The sequence below is a fragment of the Meleagris gallopavo genome, chromosome 6 (assembly GCF_000146605.3).
Source record: "Meleagris gallopavo isolate NT-WF06-2002-E0010 breed Aviagen turkey brand Nicholas breeding stock chromosome 6, Turkey_5.1, whole genome shotgun sequence".
Taxonomy (NCBI): domain Eukaryota; kingdom Metazoa; phylum Chordata; class Aves; order Galliformes; family Phasianidae; genus Meleagris; species Meleagris gallopavo.
In genome coordinates, this window is record NC_015016.2 from 46,205,050 (window position 1) to 46,224,618 (window position 19,569).

The 19,569-nt window shown below is 40.0% G+C and overlaps 1 protein-coding gene across 1 annotated transcript in view; it reads right to left on the reverse strand.

The window, feature by feature from the left end:
- BMPER (BMP binding endothelial regulator) overlaps window positions 1–19,569 on the reverse strand; it is a 144,870-nt gene that overhangs the window by 99,175 nt on the left and 26,126 nt on the right. Inside the window, exons 5-7 of the mRNA XM_031554058.1 lie at window positions 11,620–11,702; window positions 10,617–10,707; window positions 9,738–9,820 (exon numbers count right to left, since the gene is read on the reverse strand). Coding sequence (XP_031409918.1) covers window positions 9,738–9,820; window positions 10,617–10,707; window positions 11,620–11,702 — 257 coding nt within the window. The remainder of the gene's footprint in view (window positions 1–9,737; window positions 9,821–10,616; window positions 10,708–11,619; window positions 11,703–19,569) is intronic.

The window sequence follows — 19,569 nt, forward strand, 5'->3', positions numbered from 1 at the left end:
AAAGTATCTCGTGGATAATAACAAACATGATAAGTCCATAAAAAGTCTGTTGTACTGGATGCACAAGCATGTTTGTTCTGCGTCCTTCACCCTTCCTGTAACTTACTCTTCACTTTATATAATTGCTTGCTATTATCCCTGCTGCACTGAATACTTAGGAAGTGAGAACGTGTGCTTCAAACAGCATAAACACTTGAGCTTCAAGCGATGCCCATTCGAACACAGCATAAAACCCCACAGCCCATACTTCAGGAAGCAAAGCTATTACTGCTGACCACAAGGAATGTAACAACACCAAGGGGAAAGAAAATGCCTGCCTGGCTTGGTTTCCACCAGGTATCAACTTTTATGGTTCCTATTCCCATTTAGCTACTTTACAGAGTGCTTGCTGTGTTAGAATCAGGCTCACCGTCAAAAAGACACAGTGGCAGATGCTCTGCAATTACTGCTGATAAGAGATTTTACACATCCATGTCAACTACAAAGTGCAGCAGACAGAAGAAAAGGTAGTAAGTGCAGAATTTTCCCTCCTTGCATGGTTCTAGACGTGTACATATCCATGCTCATTTAAGTGCAGTGATAAAAACCTAGATGAGGGAAGAACAGGAATTGCAGGGACCCAGGGGAATCTTAAAAACTACTTCAAAAACCAGAGAGCAGGGCAATTCTCAGTTGGCTGCTCAGAGTGCAAAGAGTGCATCAGCAACTGTGATTGCTAAGAATTGCTATTCAGATTCATCCAAGAGAAGAAAAGTTATGCTGCAACTAGGAGGAAGAGCACTGAACTGAGCACTGAAAAGCACAGGATCCTTAGGCTTCACATAAATTGCTTTATTTACAATATTTTTTTCCCAGCATGCTGAATATTTGGGTGCAGGGCTGAAGACAGCAAAAGAAACACTACCCTCATTGCTATGCTTTCAGAGCTGACACCAGCTCTGTAATTTTTTTTTCTCTGAAGAAAGATATTATTGGCAAGGGCACATTAGCTTCTGTCCTACACTCAAAAGAACTTCTGGTGCTGTGTTCTGGAGAAAGAAAAAAAGGGAAAAGAAAGCACACAAAGCATACAAGCTACTCAAATGCTTTTGGGTTCAGATGCCTCAAACATCAGATCTGAATCTTCTGAAAACCCAGACTTTGTGCTTTATATTGCATTGGCTCTGACACACAAGTACAGTTAATAAAGACATTTCCATTTCAATTATTTTAGCACACAATATCACATAATGCTCCTATTAAAAAAAAAACAAAAAGCAAACAAGCAAACAAAAAAACCCTCTACTTTCTGTGGAAAATGTCAGTGCTTCATTCAAAGCTTCTGGCATAGAGCTATAAACTCGTTTTTTCATTGAAACTTGGGCCTGTCAGGTTTATGGTGTTCTAGTCATGTTTGGGATGGAAGTTAAGGCAGTGTGGGAGTGGGGCTTCCTGGAAGAGACTTAGACATTCAGGCAACATCTATCACCAGGGTTAGAGAACATTTTTAAGCTTCCGGGGTTAGAAAACTTTTTTAAGGTCCCATCTTTCATATTTAAGCACCTACAGTGGAAGATGAGGGCTTAAGCCCTGCTGTGATTCCCACCTCAAGTTGCTCACAAGCATTTCTGCATGTTTCCTTCAGATTGATTGCCAAAGATATTACGTTAGTTTGGCTCCTGATCAAAATTAACTTCTGACAGGTTAAAGGCAGAATAAGTAAATCACTGTTGTGCCTCAAAGCATTTTTTTTATTTTCTGTTTCCTACACCTATATTGATAGTCTGACTACACCACTTCTCAGCCTAAGAAGATGAGTTATATAAAGTTTCAGACTCACACAGTCCTGAAAATCAAATTTTCTGGCTATCATTTTCCTCTCCTCCACAATCCCATGCATTTATCTCTTGTCATTAAATAGGAAAGAAAATAATTTGTTTGTTAGCATTTTAAAAGTTAATAGAATCCAAAGGGCTTTGACTAGTCTTTCCATACGACTGCTTTCTTAAATCACAGCACATCCCAGCTGGAGAATAGTTGTAACAAGAAGGTTGGAAACTTGCTCTCTTAACAACATTTAAAACTTCCAGGGAAGAAAGCAAGAAGTCAGTGGAAGGATACAATGGAAAGAGCCAAAAGGAGAATTTAGGCAGACTGATAATTGAGACAGAATCCGGCAATCACGATCAACAGCAAATCAAACAAACTACATTTTATGTCTTCTACAAGAGACATTAAAAATGTCAGTGGCTACAGCACAAATGAACAAATACGGTACTCAAAGTGCTACAGATATCGTATTTGGGGATATCTGGGAAGGGACATTTTGGGAGGGATATGTGAAGCCCTACATGTAACAGTGTATTGTCTCCAATCCTACTTTATTTTTTCCCCCCTTATTAATCAGAAAAAAAGAGGAGAGTGGTAGGTGTTGTTCAGTTAATTAAACTCTCTTGTATAAATTCATTTAGCACTATTGTACCTACTAAAACCTCTTGTCTTGGGACTCAGAGGGATGTGTGCAAGTTTAAAATCATTAGCTATTGTTACCTGATAACAGCCCCCAAACTTGTGACATCCAAGTTGATTTAAACTGAAAGGGTGACAAACACAAAAGCTAAGCGCTCCCCTTCAGCCTTTCCCTCATTGTAATGCCAGGCAGAAGAGACTTGGACTCTTCATAAAATGTTTGGCAAACAAATGCCCCGTTAATTGACGAGCTATTGCTTTTACTGCTTCCTACCACAACTTGTGGGAATCTCTTAGACCCAAATCAATTTTGCACACAAGCGTTCCCACGAGATGCCACACGCATACCCCCATTCGAAGCCGCTTACAAGAAGTGCTGTAGCAGGCTTGCATAAAATCTTTGTGCAATCTTCCGAAACCACGTGCGACCCTTTCATCCCCTGCTGGCCAGAAGGTTTTTGTTTGTTTGCTTATTCTAACCAGGTTCTTTGTTTTCTGCTGTCTTACTGCCGTGCTTTCGCTAAATGACAGTTTCTTGCCCTTGCAAGGAGTGAGTTATAGCAGAGATGTTTGCAGACTTCATTGCAGCCCTATGCCAATAAAAAATAGTCGCCTCAACAGAGACTGCTTGTTAACAGCTCTCTGTTATTGTTAAAGCTCTGTGTACTTAATTCTTTGCCAATAGGAACAATCGATCTCAGCCTGTTAATTAGGAAAAGTTTAACAAGACAGGGAACAGACACCTGACAGTGTAAGCTCTCTGTTCCTTTGCTCTCCAGGGCTACAGCAACCTACCCTCAACGTGTAAGCTTCTTTTATCACCATTTAAAAGTGGTCAACTTATTTTTCTTTCTTTATACACCTTAGTAATGCAACGTGCACCCTGCTGTATGCATTCATGTCATTTAAACGATAAGTCCTGTACTCTTTTCTCTGTACTGCAACAGCAGTCATGCATGCAGGGCACAGTCAGGAGGGGATGTTAACTAGCATTTACTTAGGCTCCCCAGGTACTTAGGAAGTTTAAAGTCTTTCACATCTTCTAGTATCCCTTAATTCATTAATTATTGCAATACCATGTTGGGTCATCAAACTCCAAAGACAATTTCTGTCTAAATTTAAACAAGTCATGCCTGAGGAAATGAGAGTTTTTTTTCTCACAATTCCTCAGTCTTTCCACTCTTCAGATGGACAATATCCCCCTTGAAATCTGCCAAATCACCCATTTATCTTTCTTTACATTCTTCCACACTTTCTTCTCATAGGGATGGGAACTGTGCCCTTCAGACTTAAAACACAGTGGACGTTGATTAAAGATCACAGATGCAATCTCAGAAACAATATGAACTAGGTAATGTGACCTATGTGAAATGATGGAGGAAAGGGAGAACAGCTGGAAGCAAAGTCAAAGCAGCACGAAGCTTGCTGAAGTGTGGAAGGTGCATTTGAACTGATCTCTGATGGGCAGGAGGGGCAAACTATGTCTTTGAGGAAGGAAGGGATATGAGAAAGATGTGATCTTTCTTAGACCTGCTGTCTTTAGAGAGTCACCTGGATCTTTAGGAAGCTGCTCATTACCTCTGCTCTCCTGGAAATAAGACTTAATTGGGCGTGGGCTCTTGCAGCACAGAAAGAGTGATTCAATCCACACCAAAATTAAAAGCGTGACAAAGGAACAGTACAGGAACAGACTTAGCTGGGAGCATATAGGAATCAGGTGAGTTAGAAAGATCTCCAGGTGGAAGAGATGTAGGATGACATTCAGATATCCACTGAGAGAGGAAATCTGACCGTGGAGATTCAAAGTGCCTGTGAAAGCAAATCATTTATACAGAATAATTACACTGAATTGTGAGCTAGTCTAGGGCATACTTGTCTTTCAGAAAAAACTGTTATTAATTTTATTTTTAAATTTATATCATGACTGTTATTTAAACTTTTTTTTAAGTTCTTATTGAACACACTTTCAAATCAAGAAAAGATTGTAGATGGTTATATAGCTCCTTCACTGGAAGAAAAAAAAGAAAAAAAGAATAAAATACTCAGTGTTTTCCAATCAATATTTAAAGAAATTGCCCAAAGTTTGGACAATTTCCTTGGATTTTCACTTTGTTGCTTCCAAAGTTAATGGGATTTAATATTTCAGACATAGTGCATGTAGTGTATAAATCTCCAAGGATGCAGATATAGTTTTCTAAGTTTGAAGAAAATCAGATAAAGAACAAATAACTGGACAGTGCTATATGTCTGTGTCACAGTATTTTTCTTGTTGAAGTTCAGTGCATAGCCAGGTCCATACCCTTCTACATCTACCTGCACAGCCATACTTTTACACCTAGCTGGATGGTTATGTTTTGGCTATGTTATGTTTTGGTTATGTTATGGCTAGAAAACCAATCCTTCAGGACTTGCAAAAAATCTGGAAGTGGGGGGGCTTTCAGAGAAACACAGAACATCACTCCATATCCCTTTTCTGAATGCTTACTGCTCTCCACTTTCATCCACATATAAGACAAATACTTCTTACATCACTAACTTTGAGCAAATAAACCCTATTCTTACGAAAAGATCTACTCTACTTTTTCATCCTGACTAAAACTCAGTCTCTATCTCATTGACTTCAAAGAGGGGCAGAAAGCATCTGCTGTAATTTGGAACTGAATCAAAGCATGTCAAGTACATGGAAATTCAGAAAGATGGGCATTTGGCACTGCAGTGAGAATGGATATTTTAATTTGGACTTAATTTGCACTGCCAGCCTTCACTGCCATACACGTAACTGTGCACTCCCCATGTTTAATTACAAGATTCCCTGTAGACTGGAGTTGTTGTGGGAACATACTTCAGCAGCTCCCAATATTTGTTAAAGTAAATCTTTTAATGCAGTATCAGGGTGCTCCATCACCGATCTGACTGCAGGGGTGGAATCCATCCCAGCTATCTTCAGCCATCTCAGGGGCTGTGGGAGCCACAAAGGCTCCCCCTATAGTTACTAGAGAAAGATAGGCATCTGCAAGGGTAATCCATCCTACCTCTCTCCCTATCAGCTGAAGAGGAGCCCAGATAAGTAGTTCAGACTAGACACATTTTTTCTAAATGTCTGGAGCTAGACAAGAATTCCACCCTCAATGTTCAAAATACAAGCATATGTAGTTTCTCCTTATTTATCGCCATTGCAACGTCTGTTACTCATTGATTTAGGAACAGATTTCTTGGTGTGATTTCCTTTTCTTTGTGCAAAACTTTCATTATGCACTTTTTGCACTCTAACACTCGGGAACATAAACAACAAGACATTTCCTGCACAGACCCACAAGTACACCTGCAGACCAGCAGTGGTGTGCACATTGAGTCCCCCTGCGCAGGAGCAAAAAAGCCCTTGATGTACACACAAACACAGAGCTGAGGCCGCTTTTAAATTCAGTTCTCCAAACCCCCATGCTCTGCTTTCATCCCTTTAAGTTTCACTTGCTTTGCAACATTTCAGGAGAGCAGCCGTGAGGACAGCCCTACAGTATGCATCCTGCTGGACAGATGGACGGCACAACCTATCCCGTTTCCAATCCAGCTGGTAATACATGCATCCCTCAGCCATTCCAGCAATGCCATAACCTAGCCTGCGATTGTTCCCCAAATGCAACAAGCCACTGCTCGCAGCTGGGGCTTCAGGGGAAGACCAGCCTTCAGCGGAGACGTCTCCATAGCACAGCATGCTCTCAGCATGGCAGCCCCTCGTATGGCTGCATGCCTCACATGCCCGAACGCACAGCGCCCATGGTCTGGGTAACGGCAGTGTGAGACCGTGCCTGTGGTCAGAGCAGCTAGTTATGAGTTTGGATACTACCATTAAGAGATATGCTTCTCCATAGTTACCACTCCCAAGGTCATTTTCCTGCCGAGCCTCCTCTCCTACCTCCTCTCTCTCTCTCTCTCTCTCTCCGGTCCTCTTGCTATTGTTTTTTATTTTTTCAAATGTGCTACGTCAAAAGAGAAAATGAAAACATTTGAGATAATCGTAGTCTGACTATTTCAGCGCAGGCTGTAAGAAAGGAAACATGAAGCCAAGTGCTCTCACCGTGCAAGCAGAAGCACACTCTCAGACTCAAAAAAGTAGTATCTGAGAAATAACACTTGATTAAAGCAGTCAGTCCTTCACTTAAGTAGGTGCTTATGGAAGGGAAAATATTCAGGCTCTCTCTAGACCACTCTACTGGCCTATCAAGAAAAGCAGGACCAGGCTAGACAGATGAATTACTGAGAGACAGCTGGGTTTCAGCCGACCAGAGGAGATCCCTATTATCCTGTCCACCTTTCTTACACAAATGCATCTCCCCAGAGAAACTGAGTCATTAAAAGCCGGCCCATTCACTCCTGACAGGCAATATGCATTGAGTGAGAGGTGATACATTTTCATTTTCAGCAAGAAATCTTAGTCACCCTAAGGAGTAGATCGCTCAGGAAAGTGGTAATGGTATACGGAGCCTTTCATCCCTGCCTCACCCCTGTGAGGGCAGCCTGGCTTGGTAGCAACCCAAAAGTTATTAGCTAATGGGTTGTTTCAATCATCTACATGAAATGAGCCCAGTGAATTTGGTCTGGATCTCAGTAGACAATAACAAGGACCACAAGTGGTGATAAACAGAAACTGCACTAACAAGTTGATAGCATAGCAGGCAAGGATTGAAGGAAGTGCATGTCGCATCCTTTATGGCCAGGGGCTTGCAAGGAGACAGAGCTCCCCAAGCTCTAATGCCCTGCTTTGTCTTGATTTGCACAGAAAATGCACATTAAAAACAACAAAAAAACCCATCTTAACGGCCACTTCACATTCCTTGGGAGCTCAATAGTGTCTATTAGGCACTGCTTTGAGCTGAAAACACCACAGACTTGAACAACCAAAGAGCTTTATGAAGACTGGGCTCTGCAATCCTGAATTTCTGGCATGTGTAGAGTGTTGAGCACATCATTTTGCAACTGTAAAATTTCCTTTTATAAGTAATAAATCCATTACAATGAGTGATTAAGTGTGGAACAGCCCTATGTTTCTCTAGAAATACAAACCACAGCCATCCCTCCTTGCTTTCTTCCTGTTTAATGCTGCCTCCAGTCCCCAAGGACAATGATGCCCTTTGTAGCCCAGAATAGTTCACTATTAGAAAAGTTCATTCCTAAGCAAAACCCAGAATTCATGCTTGAGTGAGTGTTTTGCACCATCACCATCCCAGAAATAACTTGACAGCAATTTGTGTCACTTCCTCCATTACACTCCCACAATATATTCACTAAATAGTTACAACTGCAAAGCATCGCAGAAGAAATCTAATTTGGGGCAAGGAACTGCCTTTAATCTTTTAAACACTGCACAAGTTAAAGCACATCACACTCAAGCCTGTTCCCATCGTATCACAGGAGTAGATTGGTATCTGCATATCCAGCAACTGCTTAGATAAGAGATTCACTGGAAACTCATTCCCAAAAGAATATGGATGCAAAGCAGGCAGTAAACAGCTACTGCAGCCTGAGGATGCTTCTGTTAACTTGCTTCCAATTTAAATTATGTAAGAACTAACATGGGCCCAAATTCTGCAGGAAATGGGCAAGAGGTACTAAAAAAAGGAACTAGAGAGAGAGAATTCAGGAGTGGCATACACACAGGCACTTTTCTTTTGCTGTCTATAAGATTCAGCCTTAGAGTTGGACATTTTATACACATATAATTACCATCCCAAATCATCACACTGCCCTTCTCAGAAGGGATCATTACGTCTCTTGCTTCAGGCTTTAAACCTCTTACTATCAGTAGCTGATTTGTTTCCTTCTCTAGTGTACCTGGGACTGGTTACTGTCAAGGAAAGGCCCTGAGGTCTGACCCTGTATGCCTATATTTCTTTATCTTTTCTCCTCCGAGATATCCCACTCCCCCACTGTGCTCTTTGAGGCACAGCTGCTTTTGCTATTTAGGGAATAAAGGAAAGTCGATCGAGGAGATACTGGCACATTAACAACTGGGTAATATGCACTATCCATCTAGAATTTAGGAAAAAACAATGCACAGCCCCAAAAGACTAAAGCCTGTCTCCACAGACTTCTTAACCACTCAGATCTGCCTTCACCAAGGAAAGCTGCAGTGTAAAACTGCTGCCTCACCTCTGCAGCTGAAGAGCAAAGGGACCTGAAGAGAATGCAGGGAGCTATGCCCCTCTGCTCAGGACAGCAGGCAGGCAGCAGAGTCAGGGGTGTAGATCACCATTGACAAGGGTGACAACATATTTTCATTATTACAGGAGAAAACTTGGGGGAAAAAAAAAACTAACAAAAAAATACCAACCCCAAGCTGCCCAAATCTCCTCAGGAGCAGCGATGATTTAGTGTATGTTAATTCCACAGATTAGAAGGAATTTTGTTTCTTCAAAAGTTCTCTGCAGTCTCTTCATTAAATGTGTGTATAAATACATATTTATTTTTAATTCTATCAGTCTCCCCTGCCCCCCAGCCCCTTTTTTTTTATTTTACTGATGCAGGAGAGCCACGTCTAGTACTGAGAAAACTTTGTGACATTCCACTGAAAAGTAAAGTTCCCCAATCTTGCATTTTCTGCTGATAGCCAGCCCATCATTTGCAACAAAAGCAGCGATTTGAGCTTTGCATTTTACTGGTCTCACAGATCACACCAGTGAAGTCAAAGTTATCTACCCCAGCTATACAGCATTATCTTTTAACTTAATGGAAGTGAAAGAGAAGCCTGTGCTCATTACCCAGAGGATGCAATTATTACTTCCTCTCGATATTGTTGCTAGTCAAGGATGAAATCCAGGATATGACCTTTTCATTAAGCGTCAAGTCAAAATCCACCTGGGACAGCCTAGGGAGGCTACCCTCATCTTTTCACTCAGTAATTCAGAGCCAAAGCCCTTGTTGCAGAAAGAAATCCTTGTGAAGGATCAGCATTTACTAGATGTTTCCTTAAACTGATCAATAGATGAAACCCAAAAAGCCTTTTCTCTCCTGCATGATCCCACTGCAAAAAAAAACATCACTAATTTTCTGCCTCAACCCACTCCAAAATATCATGCTCTATCTGCACACAGTGTGTGGTCACGAAAAAGGTGATAAACTGTGAATATCAGTGATATAATGTATTAGCACAGGAAAAAAATTTCAACAGATATCTTAACTCCAAGAGAAGAGTAACTCTGAATTCCTTATATTGTTTTGTTTTGTTATGACAATAATAACATGCCTTTCAAAGTTCATACAGGGAGACACAGTGCCAAAAGGCAAATACTTACAACACAAGAGCACTTGGTGCATTTATTTCCTTCAGGCCTAAATTCTTCTCCTTCATTGTAATGCCTCCCTTCAAATATACAACCTGGAAAACAGTATTTGAATAAGTTTAGCTCAGGATAGCACACTGCCTTTTTACTGCAACACTCCCTTTCACAGGACAATATGAAAAGTAAATCATACATCCTCTCTGGGACAAATCACTCCAGAAGCCCTTACAAAGGCCTTGAGAATCCCAAAATATAGTTTTGGGGAAAGCATTCTTCTACAGCAGACAAATCTGTACCAATGAAGTTGAGGCTAAATGAAGTCTTCCATTTAAAAGCAGCTTTGAAACATTTTCATAAATTGTTTACTTTTTCTCATTGCTTGTTCTTAGTCCCTGAGTTCATGTTAAATATTGGCAGATATTTAAAAAATTAGTGTAATAAACCCATTATATCACAACAGAAGCTGCACTTGCCTATAAGATTTCTATTCAAATCAAATTAGCAATAAAACCAGGTTAATTTGCCACTGCTTCACAAAGGCAATACATTCACGTCATCTTTCAAAAAAACAAACTTTCTTTTAGGATTACTCTTATATTTCCTCTCCAATCAAAATTCTGATCATCAGCCAGGAAAAAAACAGCTGACTGACTCTCTGAAAATATTGTAAAGACATGCAGCCATTGCCAGAGGCTACATGTTCTCTACTAAAAATATTAAGCATTCTCTTGTGTCATGTAGCTTCTTACATGAGCCAGTGGCCCATATTTAGGTAACTAGTAAAGTTTAAAACGAGAGTTCAATCAACCTCCCAGGTTAATACTTGTTACCATTACAAAAAACAGCTGCATGCACATGCACGGAGCAGCATCTCCCCATGGAATATCTCACCTGGACACACGGGGCAACACATCCCCACAACTTTGGATGGGTTTTTGCAATGAACAACACACTGTACCTCCGACTCTATTATCACTCCCTCCTGCAAAAGAGCAGATCATACATGTTCATTGTTACTGTTGTGGTTGCTTTAAGAAGCTAACATTCACAGTTATTAACAGTACAGTTACAGCAAAGGGCAAAATGGTGTGGAGAGGTGGGTGTCAAAGGCTGTCCCTGCTGCCTGGTATCAGGATGCAGGTTAATCCGCAGCCAAAAGATTCACTTGAGTCTCCCTGACTCCAGACGCAGGATTTGCCTTAAAATGCATCAGGTAAGAAAGGAAGCACCTTTTCAGGAGAAGGAATCCTGCTTTATCAGGCATCCTTAGCCTTAGCAATCTGCCATGCAGCTTTAGTGGAACCAGACACAAGGTATTCTTCCCCTCTCCCCTCAGAGGAAAAAGACTTAGCAGATAAAAGCATCTTGTTTTGTAGAGGTGAGATGCTTGTCTTTGATGCTTCTCCTGATAAGTATTAGTAAATTAACATTTCCTGTACTACTCGTTCAAGGAGTCAAAGTCCATTTCAACAAACCTGGGGGTGAGGATCTGTGTATAACTGTGGGTTTCTCCTGAAGGGCATTTCCAGGTATGTGGACAACATTCACACAAAAGCACTGAATTACTAAAACAGTAATTTGTATTTCAGAAAACACCTAATGTGCTGAGAAAAGAGGAATTATTTCAAGGTCAAGACGGAAAGAAATGGCACAGCCAAGCACTACTCTTTCAGCATCGTTTGGGTCTCAGAGTACTCAGCTCATGTACAACCCACAATTCTGGATGTCTAGTTACAGTGGGTCACTTCTGAATAGATTTCAGCTGCTTTAAATGCAAAGTCCTTATTGCGCTTTAAGTATAAAATATTTTGGCTTATTGGAACTGGATAAAAAAGGTTCTGACCTTATGGAAAAGCTCATGACTCAATCAGTGTGGTACTTATGACATGCTTACCTGGCACTGGTATGTAATACAGGGATTGCTAGGGAGGTGCCATCTCATAGAGCTGTTGTATGTCTTTCCTCCAAAACTGCAGTCTGGAGGGAGAGACAGAAGCACACGTCAGTCCAGCTGAATGCAGCAATTCCTGGAAGACTGCTGCTGAGGCTCATAAAGCAGCATCCTTAATGTGCCCTGTTCCCTGCCTGGGGTTACTAGAAGATGCAGAGCTGAGAGCTGACGAGCAGGATTGTGCCATGTCAGGTCTGGCAGTCTGGCAGCAGCCCCCTGGATGTCTGCTCCTGATGCTCAACTGGCCAGGCTGCTTATAAACTGTAACCATTCCAAATAAACCAAAATCAGCAGCAATTTGCTTAAAAATGTGTGTTGCTGATAATTCAATGGCCTGTTCACGAGCAGCCTGTACTCTCCCCCTGCACCACAGGAGAGAGAATGAGAGAAGAGCCAAAAATGTCAGTCATACTGTCTGTCCCCATCCATTACCAAATCCCCCAGGAAAGCTCTTCAGACAGTGCAGCTCAGAATGGATGCAATGACATTGGCGGCACTCCCTCTTCTTTTTGCCTTTCCACTTTTGTGACATGAGACCAACATCCATGTAAACTAAAAGCCATCAGGCTCTCCATGTGGGTGGTGAGTAGGAACATTCTGGAGCCCCACAGGGTTTAGCTTTGTCTGACTTTCTGTGTGACACTGCAACTTCATTAACAGCAAAGAGGTTGGTTCACCCACAGACAGGTTCTGTGCACATTTTTTTAATGCAAAATGAAGTTTTGTTGAAGCCTTTTGGAAAAAAAAACTCATTTTCGATTCGAAATCCTACTAGTTTCCTTCTCACTCTTATTTACTGTTCTCTGGTATTTTGCAAAAGGAAAAAAAAAAAAAAAAAGAGAGAAAAAAGAATAAAATAAAATAGCAGACTTATTAAGTGGAAACAAAGTATTTGTTAAGAAAAAGTTTGTTTATCAGTGTAAAATTGTACCAATGAAAAATTAATTAGTTGGAGAGACAAAGTGAATCTGATCAAAAATTTTAAAAGCAGCACATAACCCAATTCCTACAGAAAAAAATGCCCATTTTCCTTTTATTGCTACAAGGGTTTTTTCTTAGTCTACTTTATTGAAAATAGGCTTGATCAAAGAGCCCAACAAACAAACAGAAGTCCTGACTGGACTGTGACAGTCCAGACACAGAATCATCAAGCACAAAAATAAGATCAGTCAAATGATGCCACAGAGCCTTATACCTACCCACACCTCAGCAAATATTCTACCAGTCACTGTCTGATGTGCAGGGTGCCCTGTCCTGAATTGCTTTGGGCTACATTTTGTACCCTTCTGAAAACAAAGACAAGTTATCAGGCCTACACCAGTAGATCTTCTACCCCAGTGTTCAAGAAAACTTTAGGGTAACGGCTCTGAATGGCTGAGGAGCTTAAAATACCAGCAAAATTATTTTGTATCCAAACCAAAATTGAAAGGAAACCTGGTGTATGAAGATTATTTACAAACTCATTGACTACCTCTAGTTAAGATCTTAAATGGAAGAAGACTTGTACTGCAGTATTTGCAGCATTCAAAAGCTCTTCTGTGCTAAGATCAAAAGAAGAGAATTCTGAAGGTGATTGGGCAATTTCACTAGCTTAAGTTGAAACCAGTACGTTTTTAAAAGAGTGGATCAGCAGTCTTAAGAACTGTCTGTGATAACTCAATCCTTGACAAATACTGAAATACAGCTCTCGATCTCACTTTTTTCTCCCCAGTAGCAAAGCACCTACAGAGTGTTTTGAATAATCAAGTGTTTACATTTTCAGTATATTAATAGAGCTCTGTATGAGAACTCATACTTGGAAGTCAATGTCAAATGGGGAACTTGAAGTCCTATACATTTCTTAAGCATTATAAAGTCCCATTCTGAAAAATACCATTTTTATATTGATATTTGTACCAAAAAAAAACAACAAACCACCACGATATGTACAGTATTTTGTCATTATCCTACTGCCCAGCGCAAACCCTGACAAAAGCAAAGCATTTTAGCAGCCTCTATTTGCAGAAAACATGCCATACTGGGATTCTGAGTGCAATTCAAGGAAGTTTAAATACATGCCTGCCCTCTAAGCACTCAAAATGGAACAAGTTGTGCTGCTGAACATCCACGCATGTGTTTTATCATATAGGTCTGGACTCTTCAGCGCCGTGCACAGCGATAGCCCAGCTTGGAACCCACTTTTGACTGCAAAATAACTCGCATATTTGCTCACCATCATGTTTTTTAATGTAAAGTGTTTCCTCTGTAAGAAAGTTAATGACCCTGAGCTAATCTGTGCATGCAGAAGTGCAAATTAAACTGAAATTTTCAGTTTAAGGATTAGTCTGGCCAAAATCACAAAGGCAGTGCAGCTATCCAAGAAGCACCAGCAATTGTCTCTGCATAAAGCAGCAAGATGGGAGCCAAGCTCTCACCATCCGTCAGCCACGTACTCTGGTGACACAAGGGGTTTGTTGTCAGCACTTGTTGACAGCACAACAAATGTTACTATGGCAGGGAAAGCTTGCAGGTAGCGAAAGTAAAATTTTGAAAGAGAAACCAGACTGGGTAGGTCTTAAGAAGAGCTAGAGGTATGGAGACTGCTTCCAAACATTGGCACAGGCCAGAAGGTTGAATGAAACATTTAGAGCAGCATCACGCAAACACCAAAGCTATGCCCACCATCCCTTCTTCAAATTGGAAAGAAAACAAAGCCTACATATCAGCCAGTTTTTGTGATCCTTACTTTTGGTGAACAAATCTCTCATTTGACATCTGAAACCTGGATTTTCCTAAGCCACTTAATGACAGCATGGAAGTCTACGAGCCTCATTCAAATTCAGCTAGGTGAAACCTTCCTGCTCTAATGTGCCAACTTGATTTAGCCATCCTACTCACCCATGGTTAAAGGTCCACCACCATACTTGGTTGGTAAAGCAGCAGTCACTGGATGATTCCTGTTCAGAGACCCCAGTGGAGGTGCTGATGCCTGTTTCTACAACAGAGTATGTCCTAACATACTTCAAGTTTCTAAAAGCCATTTAAATTCCCTTTGGAAATATTATTACATTAAGTTACTGTCTCCATTCTCCATTTGAAAGGGAGAGTGGGAGAAAATAATAAATCAAGAAAGACCAGTGCCTAGCACAATCACTGAATGCTAAGCACTTACTTCAGACTGAACGCACACTTAAAACTGTTGGAAGAAAGAACTAAAGAGAAGGTTTTCAGGAGAGGAACCCCAAAAGCTCATGAGAAGAGATTCCAGTTAGTCCACTGTGAGCTGGTAATTTTATTCTCATGACTTACAACCCACCTTTAGGATTCTACATACAGGAGAACATTAAATATCACTGGTCTGTATCAATTTTAATGGAGCTAATGTGTTTCATGTCAGTCAAGAAGTGTGACCTAATTTTTTAGTCTTTCCTGCTTCTTTCTTTAGGAACAGCTGGTGTTTTATTAATGTAATATATTAACTTTAAGTCAGTTGTAGGTTTTGTTCCTATTACCACCTTCAATCCAAGTAGTTCAGATAAGTCCTAGATAAACATGCAAGCTGAAGGTTGCTTATCTGAACCAAACCAAACCACCAAACACTTTGAAGTTGCTCAATTGTGATATATGCAGTGAAAACTGCTAATTACATTACAATGACTTAATAAAAGCAAAATGATCTTCTACACTTAAGTCATTCCTGTACAGTAAATTACCATAAAATAGTTCTAATTCTAATTCTAAAGCTTAATCTCTTCTAATTTATTAATTTATCTGTTCTGGTTCAATGTTGCACACACCTTTGAGCACCCTGGTTCCAAACATTATGAACCAATCTTTGGCTGATTTAATTTTAAAGAGAGCAATTTAATTCCAAATAAGCACTCACCCAGATTTGGACTGAAGTAACAAAAAATGCAAATTACAGCAGATTTCATTAATGGCATGTGGGCAAGCTGACAATCAGGAAGCCATTTATCATCCCAGATCCTGCAACATTTTTAAATGACCCTTCTTTCTTCCCTAAATACCCAAGCACAGAGCAGTATAGTGAAAAGAAGGAAACTGACTGGAGAAGATAGGTCTGTAGTGCTAAAACTCAACCCGTGTCCTCAGAAGTTCATTAAAAATAAGTTTTTGTTACTCAATTTGGCACTGCCTAATAAGATTCCAGAAGAGAATTTTGCTTATTTTAGGCTAATGAGAATTTTATAGACAAGTCATTTCCGTATTCTTGCAAGACAAAATGATAGAGTATAATAGACTGGCTCCCCATTTCCCATTTCTTCAGCATTTTTCTTCTTCTATTAGTATTTTTCTTGCTTTCCCTCCACTTTCTGTTTGAAAAAGTAACCTCTCTATTGACATGGAAAATAAACATCAGGAAAAAGAAAACAGCCAGAAGACATGTTTTATTTAGTTTTTGATAAATTAATCCTCAGGGAGGATCCAGGCATGCTAACACTAAATACCAGTTCTAGCCAAGCAAACAAAAAAAAAAAAAAAAAAAAAATAACTTGTACATTGTGTAGTATTAAATCTGCTGGCAAAAATATGTGAAGTCTGAATCATATATACGCTTAGTAGAAAATATATTTTCACATGTCTTAACAATGGCAAAGCCACTGACAGCTACTAGAAAATAAAACTTCATATTGGGTAATCCTGGTCTTCTTTCATCAACACAGAAGTAGAAAAATATATACAAAATCTCCCAAGCTTATTAAGTCATTCTCTAAACAGTGAAAATCCAACTCTTTCCCATCTAACTGTGTACAATCAAACCTATTTGCAGCTGAGCCACTGCAATCATCACGACCAAGAGATATGAGAGGCAGGGGCCATACAAAGGGCATTCAACACAGTGGAGTAAAATGGCCATGGGAGTGAGCTATGCCGGGACCACAGTGCTCACAAGCATATGATGCAATCCAGCTCATGTTCACTGAACAAATAACAGCAGAAAGCAAGTCACCACCCCCTCCCAGTGCTTCGGTTTTGCTCCCCACTGGAACTCAATTTTGCCTTTCCAAATGTCTCCTGTTTCGCCTATATATAGGGGGTAGGGAAGAGTCATTATGTGAGGTCCATAAGAACCTTAAAATCTAAAATACTGTTTAGTTAGATCTGCTATTTGTTCTTGTTCTGATATCTAATGTGCTAGCCAAGGCTGACAACTGGAGAACCATGACCTCCTATTGCTGTGAGGAGTGTGATGAACAATGTCATCATTTATTCCTGCTTTTCTCTCACCAGCCAAATCATTCACAATCAGTACATCTTACAATTTCAAAATTCTTACTCCGGTCATAGGTCTATTAAAATGTTTATCATATAGTTCCAGAGCAATGTTACATGTGAAAGCAGCATTGGAAAGCCTCCAATAGTTTTGAATTTTCTTCTAGTTTACTGCACTGGACAAGATGCCCACACACGTGGTACCAGTGCATCTGTGTGTCACCACAGACATCTCATACTATTTTCTAATACAAGAATTCTGAACAACTTCTCTGTGATTGCTAAGGTTGGGGTATCTGGTGTTTGACTGTGTAAGTATTTATGATAACATGGCAACACAGTGCATAAAACATATTCTTACATAAATAGAGAATTAAAGAAATCAAGTGAACAAGAAAATCTAGAATTTAAGGCACTATATTGAGGCCATAGTATATAACAGATACCAAAGGGATCTCTTCATAAAAGAGTTAACTCAAAGGAAGTGGTGATGATATAGAGACCTTTTCTTAGGCATAGCCAGGAGTAACACAAGCTGACACCATAAAGGGATGATACTATCCTTAGCAGCAACCTGTCACTGCTACAAAATCCCTGCCTTTACTTGAAATACAAAGTTAAAAACTGAATGAATGTTGAGGTTAACTTGAACCCTAGCCTCAAGAAACTGGCCTCCTGGCTCAGAACTGCAGCACATTAGTGCTGAGAGACTGAGAGGCAGTGAGAAAAGTCAGCCAAAGAGTCAGACTTCATAGGTCCCCAAACCATCTCTTTCCACATTCAATGACAGATGCCAGGATTAGATGATTCAAATGAAGGTGAAAAGGTTTTTAGTAAGACAATATATGATTATCTTCCCACCCCATAACCTTCCATCCACCCATATCTCTAAGAGTTTGCCCTAAGGCATATAAGGATGGGCTGCATGTTATAGTGCCCATCGATGCCTCCACACAAAGTTCCCCACCAAACTGGTGGCACTAAACTGGTATTATCTATTTCATTCTGGGAATATTCACAAGCAAACTAAGTGCTGAGGCATTAGTAAAGCAGTCACAATAGCAATAAACTCATAATCTCGTTCTAACTTCTTTGCAAGCCAGCTTTGGTAGAGGAAATTAGTTCAATCATAAAGTATGATATCCTTTCCAAGAAATGTACAATTAACTGTGATAGCTTTGGATATTCGATATTCTAAAGAACTAGCCATGCCCTTGCCTGGGCTGTGATTTCATTCTCTGGTGGACTCCTAATAGATGGAGAATAGCTTGTGAAATTCGAACTTCACTAATTAAAACAAAAAGAAAAAAGGAAGAAAGAAAGAAAGAAAGAATGAAAAAACACTCAAAAGTTAAAAAACGCAGAGAAAGCAAAATTGCATGTAGGAATTGAAAGTAATTTCTCAATGGCTAATGATACATATGACAAATACCCACTGATTTTCCCTTTGTAATTCCATGGAATATTCATATTCTTAGGATAAAAGTAGGGTATGGCGCATGGTTTTAGAAATGCAAACTTTTTACAGCCCTGAGCTGGTAATACTTCTTCACAGAGCAAACAACTTATTATTGGAGGTGCAGAGAGCTCTATATCTAAGTGACACGTCTCCAACCAACTAAATAAGAAAATGCTGCCAAATCTATTTCTATAATCTCAGTGATCTCATATGTTTTCATTAAGCATATTAAATAAAATGAAAGATGAAAAGTGGCTCATTTGTCCTACGCTAAAGTAATAAGAGGGCTTAATTTTTTTCATTCTTTCAAAATGAATAGTATGCTAGAGGTGTATGGTATGTTTTATAAACTACAGTAAGTATCTGTCAGAAGAGTAATCTCACTGAAAGTTTTCTCTATTATGCTGGGTTGTTTACATTCTGCTTGCAGCAGGGAGCCATAATCACAGGTCTACATTTCTCTGTTCCAGACTTTGCACAAACACACAGTAAGAGTGGAGCCCTGCCCCACTGACTTCACTATCCAGGGTCCTCTGTGCTGAAAGTCAGGATCAGTGTTAAAATACATTGCTGGTCTGGAGGATTAAAATATTAAGTAAAGCCAAATCTCTTAATGTGTTAGGGAGAAAATGTTGTTTCCATCACCGTGAATGTCATTCTATTTTTCCTTCTGATTGCAAAAGCTGTACTTGCTGCTGTTTTCTTTTTCCTTTTCGTTTACACACAGAAAGTGCTAAAAATCATCTAAGTAGCATAAAAATACCAAAGCAGGAGCAAAGGACTTATGCTCAGTATGAAGTCATTTGCAGAAGAAATTCTCCAGCTGCAATTCAGGCTCCCCAGTGAGCAAAGCTCTAAACATGGGAACTCAGCTGGATGCACCACTGCAGGCATACAGTATTTCTTAATTCCAGTATGGTTTATGCTATCAGAAATACTGGGCATATATACCCAGCCCTCATGCCTTCCTCAGCATAAAATATCCTGGCAGCAGTGTCACAAATGACTCATGAGTGGTGGTTTCCACTCTGGAAACATACTCTTTGGTTTTGATGTTATCCTCCTGTTTCTGTATTCAATGACAGCACCCACCCATTCATTTATTCACTCATTCATTCATTCCTTCACAAGTTATGAAAACCTGAAGCTATCTAAGGGAGCTGGCAATAACCCATAAAGCTTGATTAAGCCTTTCTAAGCTATGGGAATTACGCCAAGAA